Source organism: Notamacropus eugenii, chromosome 2 (genome assembly GCF_028372415.1).
Source record: "Notamacropus eugenii isolate mMacEug1 chromosome 2, mMacEug1.pri_v2, whole genome shotgun sequence".
NCBI classification, from domain to species: Eukaryota; Metazoa; Chordata; class Mammalia; order Diprotodontia; family Macropodidae; genus Notamacropus; species Notamacropus eugenii.
In genome coordinates, this window is record NC_092873.1 from 119501750 (window position 1) to 119521999 (window position 20250).

At 39.2% G+C, this 20250-nt stretch overlaps 1 protein-coding gene across 1 annotated transcript in view; it reads right to left on the reverse strand.

The window, feature by feature from the left end:
• The window catches only part of CILK1 (ciliogenesis associated kinase 1), a 67013-nt gene that overhangs the window by 25605 nt on the left and 21158 nt on the right, over positions 1–20250 (reverse strand). The window contains exons 5-6 of the mRNA XM_072642453.1: positions 3317–3449; positions 2125–2296 (exon numbers count right to left, since the gene is read on the reverse strand). Of these exons, the coding sequence (XP_072498554.1) occupies positions 2125–2296; positions 3317–3449 (305 nt within the window). The remainder of the gene's footprint in view (positions 1–2124; positions 2297–3316; positions 3450–20250) is intronic.

The following is a 20250-nucleotide window of genomic DNA, read 5'->3' on the forward strand; positions in this document are numbered from 1 at the left end:
CAGAATTGCCTGTCCTACTTCCCACTTTTCTGTATTTTCTGAGAGCTCCTGCTAGCAAGCTACTGCTTTATATCTATTGACAGCTACTGACAGCTCACTGCTATCTCAGCTAGCTGAAAACAGACCAGTTTTTTTTTCAGTTGGTTCAGTGATCCAAATATGAATGCTAGACACTCTGCTGGACACCCAGAATTCAGTACAGCTTTGATGACCTCCATTACCAGTCTTGAGGGCTAAATGTTGGTCATGGGAAGCCTATATTTATGGACTGAGGCTTCCTCTCCTTCCTCCCAAATTGGGTTAACCAACCAGGGAGTAGAGGAAGGAAAAAGGGGAGTAGCATGGAATGAATAGGACCACCTCCTAAACAATTTGGAAACACTGGAATCATTTTATATGATTGAGTGTAACTTAACATGAGGGGAGTCCAAAGAACTTCTGATGCAAGTACTGAGTTAGGCATTTTGGGGAAGGGGGTGATACCAAGAAGAAAAATACAGAATCTCATAGTTAATGACCTTATAATCTAGTTGGGAGATGAGGTATATACACACACACAGAAAATAACAGCAAAAAAATTAAATATCAGCAAGAGACAAAAATATTAGCGTTGTGGCAAAGCAATGTCCTGAAGGGTCAAAGAAATTTTACAGAAAAAAAAGGGCTATGAGAGTTAGGAAGAAATAGAAATCAAAATGAGCCAGGTTGCTGAGGGAAGACTTCATGAAGAGTACTAGACTTGAACTGGGTCTTAAAAGATAAGGTTTAGACAGATAGAAAAGAGATAGGAGGGCATTCTGGAAGTATGCAAGATGGACTAGAGGGAAGAGATTAAAGGGAGAAAGTGAGGGGAACAAGCATTTATTAAGAACCTGCTATGTGCCAGGAACTGTGCTAAATGCTTTACTGTTATTATCTTATTTGAGTCTTATAACAACTCTGGGATGTAAGTACTATTATTATCCTCATTTTACAGCTGAGGAAACTGAGGTAGACAAAGGTTAAAAGTGATTTACCCAAGACTGAAGCATACTATTTGCCCTCTCTTTTTGTTTAGTTTCTTCTTTCTCATAGTCCATTCCATTGATTCTAATACTTTTTTGCAACATGACTGATGTGAAAATGTTTAATGTGAATGTATATGTAAGAGCCTTTATCGGATTGCATGCCTTCTTGGGGATAGGGAAGAGGGAGGAGAGGGAGGAGGAGAAAATCTAGAACTCAAAAGTTTGTGGAACTGAATGTGGTATGCTAAAAATAAATAAATTTAAAATTATAATTAATTAAAAAAAAGTAGTTTGAAATTTGGTTCCAAAAAAAGTGATTTGCAGGCCACATAGCTAAGAAGCATCTGAAGCCAGATCTGAATTCAAGTCTTCCTGATACCAGGTCTAGTACTCTATCCACTGTGTCACCTGACTATCTAAAATCAGAATGATAATTAGGAAATTATTGCAGTAATTATGACAGAATGGTGAAAACTAGGATGGAACTGGTTATAGAAAAGAAATGATGCTTTCAGAAGACATTATAAAGGAAGGACTCATAACACCTGGTGACTTATTAGATGCAGAGGCTGAACAAAAGGGAGGAGTCATGTTTGACTTCTAGACTTTATTTGAGCCTGAATAAAAAGGAGAACAATGGTATGATTACTGGGCTAGATGAAGAGTAATCAGGAAGAGGACCTGGTTTGTCTATAAAGATGAAGTTTAGTCTAAATTCCTTGAGTTGGAAGTGATGGCAGGACATTAATATGGAAATGTACAAATAGTGCTGTAGAAGAGAAACATGTCAAAGATAGAACATGGGAGTCACCAGGAGAAAGGGGAGAGTTGAAACCATGGCTCTAAGAAAGGATAAGCTATTTGATGGCTGAAGACTTAGGCTTGGGGAACATCCCTAAGTAAGGGGCAGCAGAGAAAGAAAAGTAAGTAAAAGGGGCAGGAAAATGATCAGAGACATGAAAGGAGGACCAGGTTAGAGTTTTGGAAATAAAGAAAGGAAGAAAATTTTAAAAGGATGGGATGGGCAACATGGTCAATGGTGCAGAAAGTTAAGGAGATGAAGCCCAAAGAAGTCATGGCCTTTGGACTATGGACCTAGATCCCACCTTATTATTACCTTTTTTGGTGTTCCCAGCACTTGACAAATTTTGAATATTGTATCAATTTCACTGGAGCCTGGAAAGAGCGGCCGTAGCGTGTAAACTTCTGCCATGATGCATCCCACTGCCCAGACATCAATAGGAGAACTGTAGTTGGTAGACCTCAGGAGAACTTCTGGAGCCCGATACCTGGGGTAACAAAAATAGATTGCTATTTATTACTTTCCTTAATTGAAATTTAAATTAAATTAAATAATGTGATTAATGCCAGTTAAAGAGTTTATAAATTTCATTTTTTAATCAAGCTAAGTGTGAAATATAGACCTGTCACAGTTTACAATGAGAGATCAGTTAATGAAAAAGTACAATACCTTAATCTAATGGGACAAATTTATTGCATCATGTGAAATATAGCTCAGGCTGTGTTAAGCACCAGCATATTAATACAAATACTAAGGAAAGAGATTTTTCTTATGAGGTTTTGTATAAAACATAGGATGATACTGTGGGTCTTTGGGGAACTGCATAGGGTTCTGTGGAAAAGTGGAGTCACTAGAATGTCAAAGAGTTGCTTTAACAGAAATTTCATGGTCAGTTTTCTTCCAGGGTAGCTTATAGTGCTGTATATATCTCTGTATCTTTGCATCTTCTGAATTTTCTACAGTATAAAAAAGGCAGTCCCATACCCTACATGGATTTGTATGCTGAGTGCTTGTATGGGTTATGAGTAATTCAAATGAGTATAATGAGCCAAGAAGAAAAGCTGAGCTTCATGGCTCATAAAACTTAGATGTGAGCCCAGAATCTTAGGGAAGTCCTGAGCTGTAGGAAGTCCACTAATACCTTGAACTATGAGTGATCCCTCAAAATCTCTTTACATTTATTTTGGACAGGTATGCAAAGCCTATGATCGGTGGCATAATCACTCTAGACAAATACCTCTGCAATTCAAGTGCCTTTAGGCAAAAATGCTTTAATCTAAAAAATATTCTTTATACACAAAGATAAAGCAGGAAAAGATGCCCTTCATAGAAAATGTACGACATGAACTATGTATTCTGCATAATGTAATAATGTCTACTCAAAATATTTCTCTGAAAAAGTGGTAATATGACTGTAGCATGACAACTTTAATATTATCCTTGTAGTGATGGTTCTTCATGTAAAGAAACAATTTTATGTATCTGAGAGAGAACAAACAGTATTCACCATCTTGTAGATACATAGTCTGTATACGGTGGTCTTGATCGGATTTCCCTGGCTAATCCAAAGTCAGCTATTTTCACAAGTTCTGGTCCCATGCAAAGGAGGTTTTCAGGTTTTAAATCTCTATGGAAGAAACCTGTAAGAAGAATGAAACATAATCTGCATGTAATTTATGTTAGTATTTCATATCTCTGTAACTTCCACATTACATGTACATGTATATTCATGTGTGTATGCACACATGTACACACATACAAGTGCATATACAATATGTGCACATACATGCATATACGTATGCATGGTACACATGCACATATATCCACAAACCCATACGTCATACATACAAGCATGCATGTGTGTCCCCAAAGTCTTATTGCAGTTTCAAACATAAGCTTAACAGTAATCATAAGCTTCATTATATACTGTATATACAAATTTAGGATGTCATCAAACACTATATGCGTTATCCCACTGATTCTTTGGAATTCTGCAAGAAGACACTTCATTCATTTTCCCTTGATGAATTAAAAAACTGAAATCATTCAAGTCTTGTCTTCATCTTTTGTTTGCATGGCAGAAAAACACCTGTTTTATTTATCTACATACAGACTTAGGCTGAAGGAATAGCTTGTGCCCATCCTCCCCAAGTCAAATTGGGCAGTAATTGGAGATTTAAACCATCTCATGAGGAAGCCATCTGCCTACAGGAGGCTGATAGGTCACTCCCCTAGCAGATAGACCAGCACTGAATATGGCATACCTGTTCTGCCCTTCTGGCTACAGGTTAAAGAAAGGAGAGGATTTAAGGACGTGGCCTACTCCATAATGTTGTTGGTACACTCTGGTATATAATTCTGTATGTTATAAATGTTTCACATTTTTAAATTGCTTTGATTGAAATGGTCAAGCAACCACTAAGGAAAATCCAAAAGAATCCCAGCTCTGCCTGGGTGGCCTGAGGCAGGACCCTTCTGGGTCTCAGTTTCCTCAGTGTAATAATAGTTCAAATCTGCCTAGTGCTTTCAGGTTTGCAAAGCACTTTATGCATATTCTTGCCTAGGTTCCTCACAACAGTCTCGGAAGGAAGCGGGTCTATCACCACTCCCATCTCACAGATATGGAAACTGAGGCAAACAGAGGTTAAGTGAGTTGCCCAGGATCACACACCTAGTAAGTGTCTGAAGCAGGATTCAAAGTGAGGTTCTCCAGATTCTAACTCTAGAGTTCTGTCTACTTCTCCAAGCTGTGTTTCTCTTCAAGTCTAGTACTTTGTTACTGCTCTAATAATCTCTAACAGAGGCAGCTAGGTAGCACAGAGAATATATGAGCTTAGAGTCAGGAAGACTTAAGTTCAAATCTGGCCTGAGACACTTACTAGCTGTATGAATCTGGACAAGTCACATAATCCCTCTGCCTTAGTTTCCCCATCTGTAAAATGGGGATACTAAAAGCACCTATCTGTCAGGGTTGTTGTGAACATCAAATGAAATAAAGTGTTTAGCACAGTGCCTGGCGCAGGTGCTTAATAAAGGCTTACTCCTATTTCTTGCCCTCTAGTGGGTCACCTATACTTCCTCACCAGCCACTTACTTCTCTACCCCTTTAATCTGTTACCCACCCCTTCTCTGTTGTTATTCAGTCACTTTTCAGACATGTCTGACTCTTCATGACCCTATTTGGGGTTTTCTCAGCAAAGACACTGAAGTAGTTTACCATTTCCTTGTTCAACTCATTTTACAGATGAGGAAACTGAGGCAAACACGATTAAACATGACTTGCCTAGGGTCATACAGCTAGTAAGTGTCTGAGGTTGGATTTGAACTCAGGAAAATCTTCTTGACTTCAGGCCCAGCACTTTACCTACTGTGCCACCTAGCTGCCTGCTATCTGCTCCTACGTTCTACTGGAGCTATTTCCTTACAAGTCATCAATCAGGTTGATTGATGTCTAAATACAAAAGTCTTTTATCAAACCTCATCCTCGGTGGCTTTTCTAGAAAACTCAGGTAGAAATGACCATTTCTTCTGCTTGATATTCTCTCTCATGTCTGTCATGACACCATACTACTGTGGCCACATCAGTTCTCTTCACCCTCTTTATTTGTCTCTTCACAATCAGACTTCTTCCTTCTCCTGTCCTTGAAAAGTTAGCATTTCCTAGGGTTTTGTTCTCAACTCTTTCTCTTGGTGATTTCATTTACTAACACTCAGGAACGGTAGGCCTTTGCCTACCACACTGACCAAATTCAGACAGTAATAGTTTGGGTAATATTTATGAATGGTCTTTTTATACATTGCCAAAATATATTTTTATACATTGCAAAAAAAATAACTCCTATATGGATGAGATAGTTTCAGTAGGAAAATGTGGCTGGTTCATTACTAACATAACTAAATGAAAGTTATCAACGCCTACCAGGGATATGAGAGACATATGTTCTAACAATTAGTATGATTGTCCCTAGACCTTTTGTCCTTCAGAATAACCCTGTTGCATGTGACGACCATGAAGGCCTGATTGTCCACTCCTCTCTTGGAATTAGCTTAAGAATGTGTAAAATTATGAGAAGTTAGAGAACAATTCTTGATTGTTTATACTTCTGAGGGGACTCCCATGGACCTTCACTCCTCTATTATGAACCATACTGAAAAGCAGGATGGACCAGTGAAGTGAGTGCTAGACAAGACACTAGGAACATCTGAGGGGATGTGGTAGCAGCGTAACCCAGGGCAAGCCACGTCACAGCTGTTAGCTTCAGTTTCCTCATCTGTAAAATGGGACAAATAATAGCAGTATCTATTTCAAAGGATTGTTGTGAAGGACAAATGAGACAACAGGTAAAGTATTTTGCAAACTTAAAGTCCTATGTAGCTGTGAACTATTATTAACATTACAGTGGTCACACAAGTTCTACCTCTTTTTAGACAAGCATTCAATCAACAATCATTGATTAAACACCTACTATGAGTCAGGCACTGTGTTTACAAAGACAAAGCAAAACAGGCCCTAGTCAGCTGAAGTCATGATCCACAAAGCACTTAATGAAACCTATAGAAGGCAGTCTTGGAGAGGAGGCTTAGGAGCTCAAAGATGTTCCGTGTTGAGTCTTTAAACACCATTGTATCTTAGCACATTGCCAGGTACATCGTAGGAGCTAAATTACTGTTTGACTGACATTTAAAAAGGAAACGATAGATATCCTTATTTAACAGGTAAAGTGACATAGTGGAAAATGCACCGAACTTAGGTTCAAAAGTTCTAGACTCGGCTCCTAGACCTGGGTAGGTTTTAGGCCAAGTCCGCCACTTACTAGCTGTCTAACTTCAATCCAATCGCTCAACATCTGTGCTAAACTACATCACGGGGTTGGTTTCTCTTTCCAGGATAGGAGTTGGGGAATGATTAAATAAGATAACATATGTAAAAACACATTGTAAACCATAAGGGGGGTATGCAAATTAGGGAATAATTATTTAATAACAAGGAAAAAACACATTAAGATGAATTGTTTAAGATGACAGAGGATATTGTCATATGTATAATGTGATTAAATTTTAAATTTTCAAAACATTATCTTTTAATTTCCGCAGCTAAATTTTGGGCTGAAGCTCTGATTAACGCTATCTTTTCTCTTTGGTTAGGTCATGATTATCATGTCATTTTTCTTGCCTTCAACCTTCTACTGACTCTAAGTTATCCGCACTATTGATGCCAACCTAGTCCCAGCTAGGAAATCTACATCAAATTAACTAGCCAAACTCCTGCCATAGAATTTCATTGTAGATCACTATCCTGCATTATCTACTGTGAGACATCTGCCTTCTGTCAAGAACTCTTCTCTGCTTTATTCAAGACCATCCTCCAATCCCACTCCAAAAATGGGATTCTTTGTTCACTAGAATGAAGACTCTGGATTCTCACAAATTCCTGTGAAAACAATTTCTTTCTCCTTAGACTTCACTTCAGGTCAATCACACATTAGGGTGGGAAAAAAAGCAAAAATTAAAGAACATTATAAAAGTGAATGAATGACTTATGAGCTTTCACATAGGTCAGCTATGCATTTGGTCTCAATGTTATACAAATTCTAAAGGCCAGCAGTTAGTAATAATAATGATAATGAGTCATCGTGGTAAAATGGATAAAAATCCAACTTTGGCATCAGGTTCAAGTTGAGCTTCTGATCCAGCTACATGACCCTGGACAAGAAATTTAATCTCTCTTTGGCTCAGGTAACTAACTCTTTAAGATTCTAAGCTGTATAAGAGTGTTGATCTTACTAAGAATTCCTTATACAGTTATCTCTTCCACATCGCAACTTTCCCCATTGAGGTTTCAATATGTTGTAGGTTGGAATAAGAAATTAAATGGGAATTTTTTGGGGAGCTTTGCAGAAGCTGCATATGAAACATGAAGGTCAGCAGCCAACACAGAGCCTATGACCAAATACTCAATCCAAATTTTACAATAAGGTACACCCCATAAAAGAAAAAGAAAAAAGACTTCTTCTCTGGTATGAAAGGAGGGACAAAAAATTTTACACAGATTTTCCAGATTGCAGAGATGCCATGCTCCTAACCCTTCTGATGTGGAAGGGATAAGTGTGCTAATGCAATCATAAGTATGGTTTAATAAAAATAATTATGATGACAGCAATGATAATTATAGGAAGGCATTATCATTTATAGGCAAAGAGACATGTATAGGATTCGGGAGCCCTGAGTTCTATGTAGTCTTTGCTTTGTCACTATCTTTATGTGTGTGACCTGGGGCAAGTCATTTTCCCTCTGTGGACCCATTTCTTTTCCCTAAAGTAAATAGGTTGGAATAATCTTTAAAGCCCCTTCTAATAGTAATAATCCGTGTGATAATAATGATGGTGACTGCTGCTACTACTAGAGATAAATAAATTTGCATGCTGCTTTACAATTTACAAAATACTTTTATATGTATTACCCTACTTACTCTTCCCATCAAACCAGTGATGTAGGTAGAGCTGAGGATTATATATCCACTTTATAGATAAAGAAAGCAAGGCTCAGAGACACCAAGTAACTAAACTGAAGTCATACAGTGAGTAAATAGAAAATTAGAACAAGAACTTTAGAAATCTGGGCTTCTGTCCAAAGTTCTTTCTATTACACAACAGTGTATGTGCTTTTGTCCACCCCCATGCTTATAAATTTTAAAGAGTATCAACCAGGTCCGAGATCTCTCCCTCAGTCCCATTCTGTGTAGGGCAGAATTGCCAAATTGCTTATGTGTTAATGACCTTAAGTCTAACACAGATGCGATGATGCACTCTTTGGTTTCCTTTCCCAACAATGATTTTGCATTATGGATTATAGATCTGGAGCCGTAAAGGACCTTAGAGATGGGCCATCAAATTCATCACTGCCCTCATTTGGCGGACAAGAAAACCAAGGCACAAAAATAGTAAATAACTTGACCAGCTAGTAAATGTCTGAGGCAGGGTTTGATCTACTTGATTTGAAATCTAGGGCTCTCTATTACTCAATGCTGGTGCTGTTTTTTGTCCTTGTTTTCAAAGAAGGCCAATGACGTCATGGGGCAATGACTTGTATGTGATTTGGATTTAAGAGAGGCAGAGTTGCACAAAGTTGTTGGCCTCAGTCTCTCTTCTAGAGTCATCCAAGTCCAGTGGCAAGACAAAGGTCAAGGCTGCTGGCAACGGCTCAGGATGCAGAGGATGACTTTGGCATCTTCCATGTCTGACCAAGCTATAAGCACTCCACAATGCTGCTTCAGCTACCTTCAGGGCCATTGAAACAAAGTGTTCTCATCCACCCATTCTACTAGAGAAAGTCTTCACGTTCATGCTTGGAATAGACATCCCCCTGACTCCCCATAAGGTTTGATGTCCATCAGTTACCTTCAACTTGGTTTAGCCCATTTGCTGAAATGGTTTTACTAGGGTATGGCCATTGCACATGCTACACCTTCTTGGAGCCACAGGTGGGAGGTGGGTGAAAGGTGGATACCAAAGGTGGGTGAGCAGCCCTGAAAAGAGCTGGGCAAGCCCTCACACCAGAGCTGCTACAAGAAAGGATATGGCAACGTTACCCTACTAGTAATCACTATGACTAGGATCTTGTTTCTATTTGGCCACTAATATCTTTTATGATCTTTGGGTAAGTGATGAATAAAGTTGCTTGGAGCCCTAGGAGGTTGGGGCAGGTAGGTGGCACAATTGATAGAGTGCCAGGCTTGAAGTCAGGAAGTCCTCTTCCGGAGTTCAAATCTGGCCTCAGACACTTACCAGCTATGTGACCCTGGATAAGGCACTTAACCCTATTTGCCTCAGTTTCCTGATCTGTAAAATGAACTGGAGAAAGATACGGAAAATAATTCCAGTATCTTTGCCAAGAAAACCCCTAAATGGGATCATAAAGAGACTGACACGAATGAAAATGAACAAACAACAACAACCAGGAAGTCAAGTGACTTGCCCAGAATCTTGTTCTTGTTCAGTCATTTCATGCTATAGCTTCTTGGAGGCACAGGTGAGAACTGAACACCAGGTGGACATCAGAGGCAGATGAGGAGCCCTGAAAAGGGCTCACGCCAAAGGTGCTAGTCCTTCTGAAACACCCCCTACACCATGCTACCTCTCATTCAAAGGCTATCACCTAAATCATGCACCTGCTTCCTTCCATCTTGGGAGCATCAGATTGAGGAAAGACATCCTCATCATTCATGATCAGCTACTCCTCAACAACAAAGTAGAAGTCTTTCTGCTCTGAAAAGTGCCTGTCATCTAGAAAATATTGCCTGATACTAGTTTTCATTTCTGAATGCTGAAAAATAGAAGAATATGTCCTGTCATCCTGGCAGGAAGTTAATACATGTAGTTATTCTATTTATGACCAGGCAATAAAATGCCGACCAACAGAATAGGCTTCTTTCCCCCCTTCCCCAATGCCACCTTAGGTAGGTGATGCTGGTAGGAAAAGATATCCACTGCAGAAGATATGGAAAAGAGATGTTCGTATTTCGATTGCAGAGCACACCTCACCCGCCCCCCCATATTATGGAGATGCATTTCCACAACTATATTACTCAATTCACACCCACAACACCCTTGAGAGGAAAGAAGGATGCAGATACTATTTCCACCTTACATGGAAAGGAACTAAAGCACAGAGAAGACTTAGGGAGAGAGGACAGATTGAAAGTCTTAAAGATCACCTAATCAGGAAGACTTATTTTTCTGAGTTCCAATCTGGCCTCAGACACTTACTAGCTGTGTGACCCTGGACAAGTCACTTAACTACTTCAGTCACCTATAAAATGAGCTGGAGAATGAAATGGCAAACCACTCTAGTATCTTTGCCAAAAAAAAGCCAAATGGGGTCACGAAGAGTCAAACACAACTGAAAACAGCAATCCAATCTATTCATTTTACAGATGGAGGAAGCTGAAGTCCAAAGAGCTTAGTTAGGTGATTTGCCCCAAGGTCATAAGGGTACTCAGTGGCAGAGCCAGGATCTAAATCTAAATCATGTGATTCCACTGCCTCTCCACATGTCTTCCTCAAGGTCATCCAACAAGTCAAGACTACTCCCAACAGAGTACAAAAAACACTCAAATCCTATAATGCTTTTATGAATACCTTCAAGGCTCAATATGCCCCAGTGCTTCAGTCTGGCAGACTGTGGCCACGTGGTACAATTTACATATTTAATGCCAGCAACAGACATGTGCTCTGACATTTTTCAGTGACCTTAAAGTAAGACTATGTTTTCATTTCCAGTGGGGGAAAAACACATCAGTGACATGAACTTACAGCTATGGCAACTGGCTATAGAATGGTTCTGCTCTCTCAAAGGAGTCTATTCACCAGGGGCGGGTTGTACTTTCTCACACCGAGGAAGAGGTAACAAGGAAGCATGAGACCCAGGAGAGTATGACTCCATGAGCTGTTCTGGTTTTGATTTTTCCACCAAGTTTCAACATAGCAATAAGGGATAAGAGAAATTATTATCAAGTTGCATATATCCTAGGAAGATAGTGTGGAGTGGTGAAAAGAGGGCTGAATTTAGTCAGATCTCAGTGTAAATCTCCTCCTTACTAACGACCTTTGATGGTTTGGTGGAGTGAACAGGGGACTAGCTATGGGACCGTAAACAAATCATTTAACTTGTGTAGATATCAGTTTCCTTAGTCATAAAAATAAGGCGCTTGAACTACATGGCCTATGAGGTTTCTTCTAGGTCTAGATTCATGATCCTATGATCCCTAAGTTATTTTAGATCTCTGGGTCTTGGTTTACTCATTGATAAAATGAGAGCATTGGATTAAATGACTTCTAGGGTCTCTTCCAGCTCCAGGTCTATGATTTAATGATTTATGTTGCAGTTCAGTTGTATCTAACTCTTTGTGACCCCATGTAGGGTTTTCTTGGCAGAGATACTGGAGTGACTTGCCATTTCCTTCTCCAGGTCTTTTTATAGATGAAGAAACTGAGGCAAACAGGGTTAGGGTCACACAGCGAGTAAGTGTCTGAGGTTAGATTTGAACTCAGGAAAATGAGTCTTCCTCACTCCAGACTGGACATCGTATCCACTTCAACACTAGCTGTCCCTTAATGATTCTTACCAAAGTCTAAATCAATATGACCCCACTGAACTCAACAATAATTTTCAAAGAGTATCAGACCTGCAAAATTTACATCTATCTCATAGAGTGCCAGGCTTGTAGTCAGGAAGGCCTGAGTTAAAATCTAATCTCATACAAATCAAAACAGCTCTGAGTTACTACATCACACCTATCAGATTGGCTAATATGAAAAACAGAAAGATGATAAATGTTGGAGAAGATGTGAGAGAGTTGGAACACTAATTCATTGTTGGTGGAGATGTGAGCTGATCCAACCACTCTGTAGAGCAATTTGGAACTATGCCCAAAGGGCTACAAAAATGTGCATACCCTTTGACCTAGAAATATTGCTTCTAGGACTGTATCCCAAAGAGATCATAAAAATGGGAAAGCGTCCCACGTGTACCAAAATATTTATAGCAGCTCTCTTTGTGGTGGCCAAGAACTGAAAATCGAGGGAATGCCCATCAACTGGGGAATGACTGAACAAGTTGTGGTATATGAATATAATGGAATACTATTGTGCTGTAAGAAATGATGAACAGGAAGACTTCAGAGAGGCCTGGAAGGACTTATATGAACTGATGCTGAGTGAAAGGAGCAGAACCAGGAGAAGACAGCAACAACCACAGTGTGCAAGGAATTTTTCTGGTAGACTTCGCCCTTCACAGCAATGCAAGGACCTAAAACATTCTCAAAGGACTCTTAAGGCAAAATGCCATCCACATCCAGAGGAAGAACTATGGAACTGGAACACAGAATGAAGTACATTATTTTCTCTTGTGTTATATTTTGTTTTGCTTGGTTTTTCTCATGGTTTCTCCCATTCATTTTAATTCTTCTATGCAACATGACTAATGTGAAAATGTATTTAATGAGAATATATGTGTAGAACCCATATAAGATTACATGCCATCTCGGGGAGAGATGGGGGAGGGAAGGGGAGAAAATCTAAGACTTATGGAAGTGATTGTAGAAAACTGAAAACAAAAAAATTAATAATACTAATAAAAAAATCCAGTCTCAAACATTTACTAGTTATGTGATCCTGGGCATACTTAACCTCTCTTTGCCTCAGTTTCTTCATCTGTAAAATAGGGATAATAGTAACAGTACTTAGCTCCCAGGGTTGTTGTGAGGATCAAATGAGATAATATTTGGAAAGCACCTGTCAGTGCCTGGCACATAGTAAGCACTAAGTACATGCTAGCTATCATCATCATCATCCTCATCCTCATCCTCATCCTCCTCATCATCATCATCACTGTTGCTGTTATTATAGCATTGCCTTTCTAAAGATGTGAAATATTTGCATGTTGTCACTTGATGTCCAAGTCACTTTTGTCAGTAGGTTTTGCTGAACTGTTTTGCTTTGTTATAAAGGGAGGTTCAATGGTTAGTGGGAGAGGCATATTTGGAAATGACTGTTGTTCAAAAAACAAAAGTCATTAGTAAAACTTACAAATGAATAATATATGTAGACATTCCCACTGACCAGCCATTACTTAAAAAAACTCCTTGTAGACACTACTACAGATTGATGCTATTGGTCTGAGAATTTGGAGCTGGAAAGGACCTTGGAGGATATCTAGTTCAATTTTTACATTTTAAAGATGAGAAAACCAAGGTTTGAAGAGGTTATATGTTGAGGTCACACAGGCACTCAGTGGCAGAGCGGACGATGTTAGCCTGTGTCTTCTGAATCCAAATCGAAAGACCTTTCCTCTCTACCAAATGGCTTTCCTTTTCAAAACCCCTGAAATGAGCTTCTATACCTTGTTCATATCTTCTCATTCTTTAATCCTCTTCTTCCAGACTCTTAAAATACATCACAAAAGCTCCAAATGTATTCCCATTCCTCATCTTTCACAGAGATGCTAGGCCAGGAATGGTTTTCTACAAGTAACCTGTGGCCAGAAAAATCTCTTTCTTACACAAATCAGAACTAGGGTCCATTTTGGGTGCTTCATCATTAAGCTTCAACCATGATAGTTGGTTTCCCTTGGGAGAAATCAGTGTTTGGCTTCCTTTGTTCCTGTCCATAATTTCCTCTTGGAATGTAGTATTTAGCTATTTGCTACAAAAAGATCCTAATATTTCATGAAAGCAGTCAGGCTAATAATATTTGGAAGAGAGGAGAGGATTTATTTAGCCTAACCAAAAGTTAAAAATATAAAATGTTAAAACCTAGACCCTAAAATTGTCAAGTCAACTCTCCTTCCCTCTCTCATGGGCCTTCACCTCCCAGAGAGAACTTTCTAAATGTATAGTAGATTTATCTTAGGAACAGGACCTCCCTTGAACACTGTACACAGTAACAGCAACATTGTGAGATGATCAAGTCTGACAGACTTAGCTTTTCTCAGCAATACAATGATCTAAGACAATTCCAAAAGATTAATGACGGAAAATGCTATCCACATCCAGAGAAAGAACTATGGATTCTGAATGCAGATTAAGCACATTCTTTTCACTTTTTTGTGTATGTTTTTTTCCTTTTGCTCTGTTTCTTCTTTCATAACATGACTAATGTGGAAATAGATTTAACATGATTGCATATGTATAACCTATATCAGATTGCTTGCCCTCTTGGGAAGGGGGAGGGAAGAGAGGAAGGGAAAAAATCTGTAACTCAATATCTCATAAAAAATGAATGTTGAAAACTATCTTTGGGTATAACTGGAAAAAAATAAAATGCTATTTAAAAAAGAGAAACAAACAAACAAACAAAAAAATAGGATAGCCTTCCATGTGAGAAAACACTTAATGTTTCTAGAGCGTTGGGGCATCTTGCCCAGACCTGCAGGGCCCATGTAACTGAAAGTATAAGTGAAGGGCAAGATGTGGGTTTGTTCCTCCACATACAGGTTTGATCTCTAAGTTGTTCTTTGGTCCCTAGATCCTCTCAAGTCCAGGAATAAAATGGAACTTTTCTTCTTCTACTTGTTCATCAACACATATGATTCCTTTTAGACGTTTCAGGTTTGAGGGATTTTCTTCTGGTCAGAAAACAAAGTCCAGTTGGGTCCAAATGGCTCTTCTTTGACTTCTCAGATCTGCTTCTTTGGGTCCCTTCATCTCTTCTCTTCTTTTTAAAATGCCAAGTCCAGGCACGTAGCCTAGAAGCATGAACTGGTTGCAGATCAATCATCCTAATACAGCATCAGTGGGGTAACCAAGAATAAGGCAAGAAATCCACACCTGATTAAGGACATCATTAGTGCTAAGAAAAATTCTCACCAATGGGACATGAGGGCAAACTAACCTTTTTATATTCTGTATAAGGAATTTCACATCTGGACCCAAAACAATGCCACTGTCACTATCCACTACATTCTCTCTCTGGTTAAATTTGTAACCACTGCAAATTATCGAAGGGTGCCTTTGGCCACAATGGTCTATGACCCCAATTCTGGGTACCTTCCCAGGGCCTGAACAAGGTCTTAGGCAGTTCACTTAGTGAAACAGCAAATTGTCTTCCTTCCTCAAGATTTTTCCCAGTATCTTATATCCATCCAAGGAGCATATAACAACATCCAAAGTTCATTTAGAGGCAGCTAGGTGTTGCAACCGGCAAGAACAGCCAACTTGGAGTCAGGAGAGAACTGAATTCAAATCCTGCCTTATGTACTTACTCACTGTGTGACCATAGACAAGTCACCTAACATCTCTCATACTGTTTTCTCAAATGTAAAAATGGCACTGGGTCGCTAGGTGGTACAGTAGAGTGTTGGGTCTAGAATCAGGAAGACTCATCTTCCTGAGTTCAAATCTGGCCTCACACACTTACTAGTTGTGTGACCCTGGGCAAGTCACTTAACCTTGTTTGCCTTGGTTTTCTCATCTGTAATATGAGATGGAAAAAGAAATGTCAAACCACTCCAGTACCTTTGCCCAGAACACCCCAAATGAAATCAGAAAGAGTTGGACGTGACTGAAAACAAATGAACAACATCAAAAATTGGTTCTTTCCTGTTAGGGTTATTGTAAGGATCAAAAGTTGTCATTTGCAGTAGCTACAAATGTAAACTTTATAGTGCTACATAAATGACAGTTGTTATTTTAGTAGTACCTTTGTTAGAATCCATAGAGATCCCTCAAATCAAAGTCCTTGGTGAGGGTCAACCTCCCATAACTGAGTGCCCTTGGGACTTACACATACTCCCTACACATAGTGCCCGAGTTCCTCCAGGATCATGTCTGCTTGGTTAAGCACGTTTCTGTTGATACTTGGCAACTATTAGTGCTGAAATCCTAAACCCAAACAGGAATCTAATTAGGGGTGTCTCATCCCCACTTATGTCCATTAGTTTTTGCCCCTTGTGCAACAAAGCAAACAAATAACAACAAAGGAGAAAACATACTGGGAAACAAAATTGGTGTCTACTGATTGGGGAACAGCCAAAAAAATTGTGGCATGTGAATGTATTTTTTTTCCAATAACAATTGGTTTTCCTGTGCCTACCAGCTGTTGTTTTCTTCTGTTTACAGTAGAGTGAAACAGTGGGAAGAACAGTACTTGAAGTCTATTACTACCTATGGGCAAATCATTTCACCTCTCTGTGCCTCAGTTTACTCATTTGTAAAATGAGGAGGTTGGATTACATAGCCTCCAAGATCCCTTCCAGCTAGAAATCTGTGAGCTGAAGTCTTGGTTCCTGCCTTTTTCCTGATAAATAGCTTCTCTGGGTGTCATGACAAGTAAAATTTATATCCAATAATTCTGTAGGGAACCATATTAGGTCCATCTACTTTTATATGTGTGTGTGTGTGTGTGTGTGTGTGTGTAAAATCTTCTTTTTCAAAAAACAGTTGTTGATATCTTTTATTTTCACATTACCTATATTTCCCATAGTATCCTTCCCAGAAAGCATCTTTATGATGAAGGAAAAAAGGGAAGAAAAAAAAGTTCAGAAAAAAATTAATACATCCAAAAAGTCTAATTTCATATACATTGTTTCATATTCATGGTTCCCAAACTCTGAAAATAAGAGGAGAGGAGAAATCTTCCCATATCTCTTCTTTGGGGCCACATGTGGTTATTATAATTTGTAGCATTCTGTTTTATTGCTGGTATTACTCTATTTTAATTGATACCACTGTAGCACTGTGTTTTTGTGTATCTCCTGATTCTGCCTACTTCATTCAGCATCAGGTCATCTGAGACTCCCCAGGCTTCTCCTGTATCCATCATATTTATCATTTCTTGCACCACAGAAATATTCTACTAAGTTTATATACCGCAATTGGTTGAGCTATTTCCCCAATCAAGAGACATTTACACCAACTTTGTTTCCCAGAATGGGTTTGGGCACACCTACTTCTCTCTGCTGCAGCACGAAGCAAAAGAGGGCCCAGAGAATTCAACAGGAACATAGCAGGGATCGTGTAGAAGATCAGGAATATTGGGAAGGCCAGGAAAGGCTGTCCCCTTCGATTACACTACTACTTTAAGCAGAATGAATAGACTATCTATACTTACGATGAGGAAAAAATTGTAGAATCGTATTTGCTGGAGGAATGGTAAAGTCTTGTTGCCCATCTCAAGTTCAATTCAAGGGATACATACTCATTCAGTGGAAGGACTGCAAAAATCTCATACCATTTAAATTGACTTTCTTTGCCTCCCTTTATTTTTAAAATAACACTCAATTCAATCCTGTGATGCTACTCCACTCTAAGAGGAATTCAGTGAACCAAGAGAAGATAGGTTGGTAGGTGGTGAGCATTGGGCCTGGAGTCAAGAAGACCTAAGTTTAAATTCAGTCTCAGATACATACCAGCTGTGCAATGTTGGGCAAGCCACCTAACTTCTGTTTGCCTCTGTTTCCTTAACTGTAAAATGGGGATAATAAAAGCACCTATCTGCCATTAATCAAATGAGTTAATTTTGGTAAAGCATTTAGTACAGTGCCTGGCACATGGCAGGACTCATATAAATGCTGGTTATCATCATTATTATCACTACTTGTATCTACTGACTCAGAGTGAAAGTAGCAGGGCTAAGGGGAAAGTTTTCTACAATGACACAATAATATAAATGAAAATGATACAAAAATGTTTTACTATATTGACCAATTTTGTTTCCAGAGAAGAAATAAAGAAATGCAGCACCCTGTTTTTTGGGGGAGTGATGGGGAACCGGGTATGAAATGTCAGGTATTGTGCAGGATGGTTTTGCTTAACTATTTTTCTTAATTTCCAGGGAAGGATCAGTGGAGATGGGCAGTCGGGGAGAACTCTTGAAATGAGGAAGTAACTACAATGCAAAAACAAAAGACAAAAATAAAACTTAAGGAAAACATACTGTGAATTCTCACGTAATCACAATCTTTTACAAATTTTTTTGGCAGATGGCCTTTCCTTGTGATCTTTGCTAAAACGCAAAGACATGAACCATCTGTTTTATCGGGACAGGGAGCTATCAATGTGGGGAACTCCCTCTACACCAAGCAGATTGTGAACAATCTTGTGTCTTAGTAAAGAAGTTGTTGGGAGCTGTCAAAAACTGTATTAAGGCCAAATGGCTTGTTCAAGGTCACAAAGCTAACTAGTTTCAGAGGCAGGACTCAAATTTGGGTTGCCCAGTCTACAATCATAGTATTCTATCCACCAGGATAGGTTAAGGACCTTTTTTTGGCAGACGAGGCTAAAACATTATCTGAATCAGAGACATCCATGTACCAGGACTTGGATGGAAAATTTTCTGTTTGTTTCACACCTGACACCCTCCATGTGCCTAAAGCCAGCAAAGGATGCAGAGAACAAGGTGGATGCCCATCCACCGAACAGTGAAGGGTTAAAACGTTAGAGAATACCGATGTGCTGAAATACCTGGATTGCCTTTGTTCCTCACCTCCACCTCAGAATCCCTACCTTTCTTCAAAGCTTAGGTCAAGCATCACTTCTTACCCATGACTTTTGCTGATGCACTGGGCTACTGGTGTCACCTCCCACGAAATTACCTTGCATTTGTCTTATTTGTATGTGTACCTGTTGACTTTTCAGACAGAATAAAAGTTCCTTGAGAACACAGACAGTTTCAATTTTGGCTTTGTATCACCAGAACCTGGAATATTATATGCACTTGATAAATGCTTCTTGGTTGATGTGATGGATCATTACTATACAGTAAGAAATGATGAATAAGAAGAATGCAGAGAAATGTGGGGAGATTCAATGTGGAATGAAAATAATCAGAACGAAGTAAATAACATGTACAATGAAGGTCCTGTAGAACAAATAATGAAGTGTATTTCCCAACTTGGGCCACTAGGTGGCGGAGTGGATAGAGTGCAGTCAGGAAGACTCATCTTCCAGAGTTCAAATCCAGCCTCAAACACTTATTAGCTGTGTGACTCAGTTTCTTCATCTGTAAAATGAGCTGGAGAAGGAAATGCCAAAGTACTCCAGGATCTTTGCCAAGAAAACTCAAATGGGGTCACCAAGAATTGGAATGAGTTATTACAATCCACAAATATACAATACTTAGGTATTTTATATAGTATCTGATGCAGTCAATGTATCAGCTGTTTTTTAAAATTTATTCATTTTTGTTTGTCACAAGAAAAGTTTTGTTCTAGAGGGGGAATTTGAAATAGCTGGAATGTAAAGGCAAAGAGCATCAATAAAATGTACTTAAGAAAAGAAATACTTGCAATACTTTGCAAGAAAGAAGTGGGCAGGAGAAGGAATCGTAGATGGGGAAATAAAGAGAAGAAGAGGACGGGGAAGGGAGAGGGAAGGAAGAGAAAGAGGATGAGGGGAGGTCAGGGAAAGGGGGAGGAAAAAAGAGAGGGAGAGGGGGAGGGAAAGGATAAGGGGAGAGGATGAGTAAAGAAGTAAGGGGAGAAAGAGAAGGAAGAGGGAGGAAAAAGGGGATCAGAGAAGGGGAGGAGAGAGGGAAGAGATAGAAGAAGAGGGAAAGTAGAGCCTCCAGTAGGCTTAATGAAAAGAGGAAGCTCTCTCTGTAGAGAAATTAAAATATGTTCTTGAAATCAACATTTTAATAACATCACAGGATGATTTTTTTAAATGCAGGGAGGCAAATAATGTCTATTTTTATCATCTTTAGTCAGTAATTAAGGGAAAATTTTAACTACCTAAGGCAAGAGCTGACTATGGGCAATTAAGGATGAAATTGGTAATTTTATTTTTTAGATTGATTCTGGTTATGTCCCCTGCTGCTCCTACCAAGTGACTTACAGCAAGTATTTCCATTCAATGCTGAGTTGAACTGTAAATCTGAGATTTACAAAGCGCTTCAACCAGATCTTCTGGTTGGGTGATAAGAATCTGCCTTCTAGGCAAGAACCCTG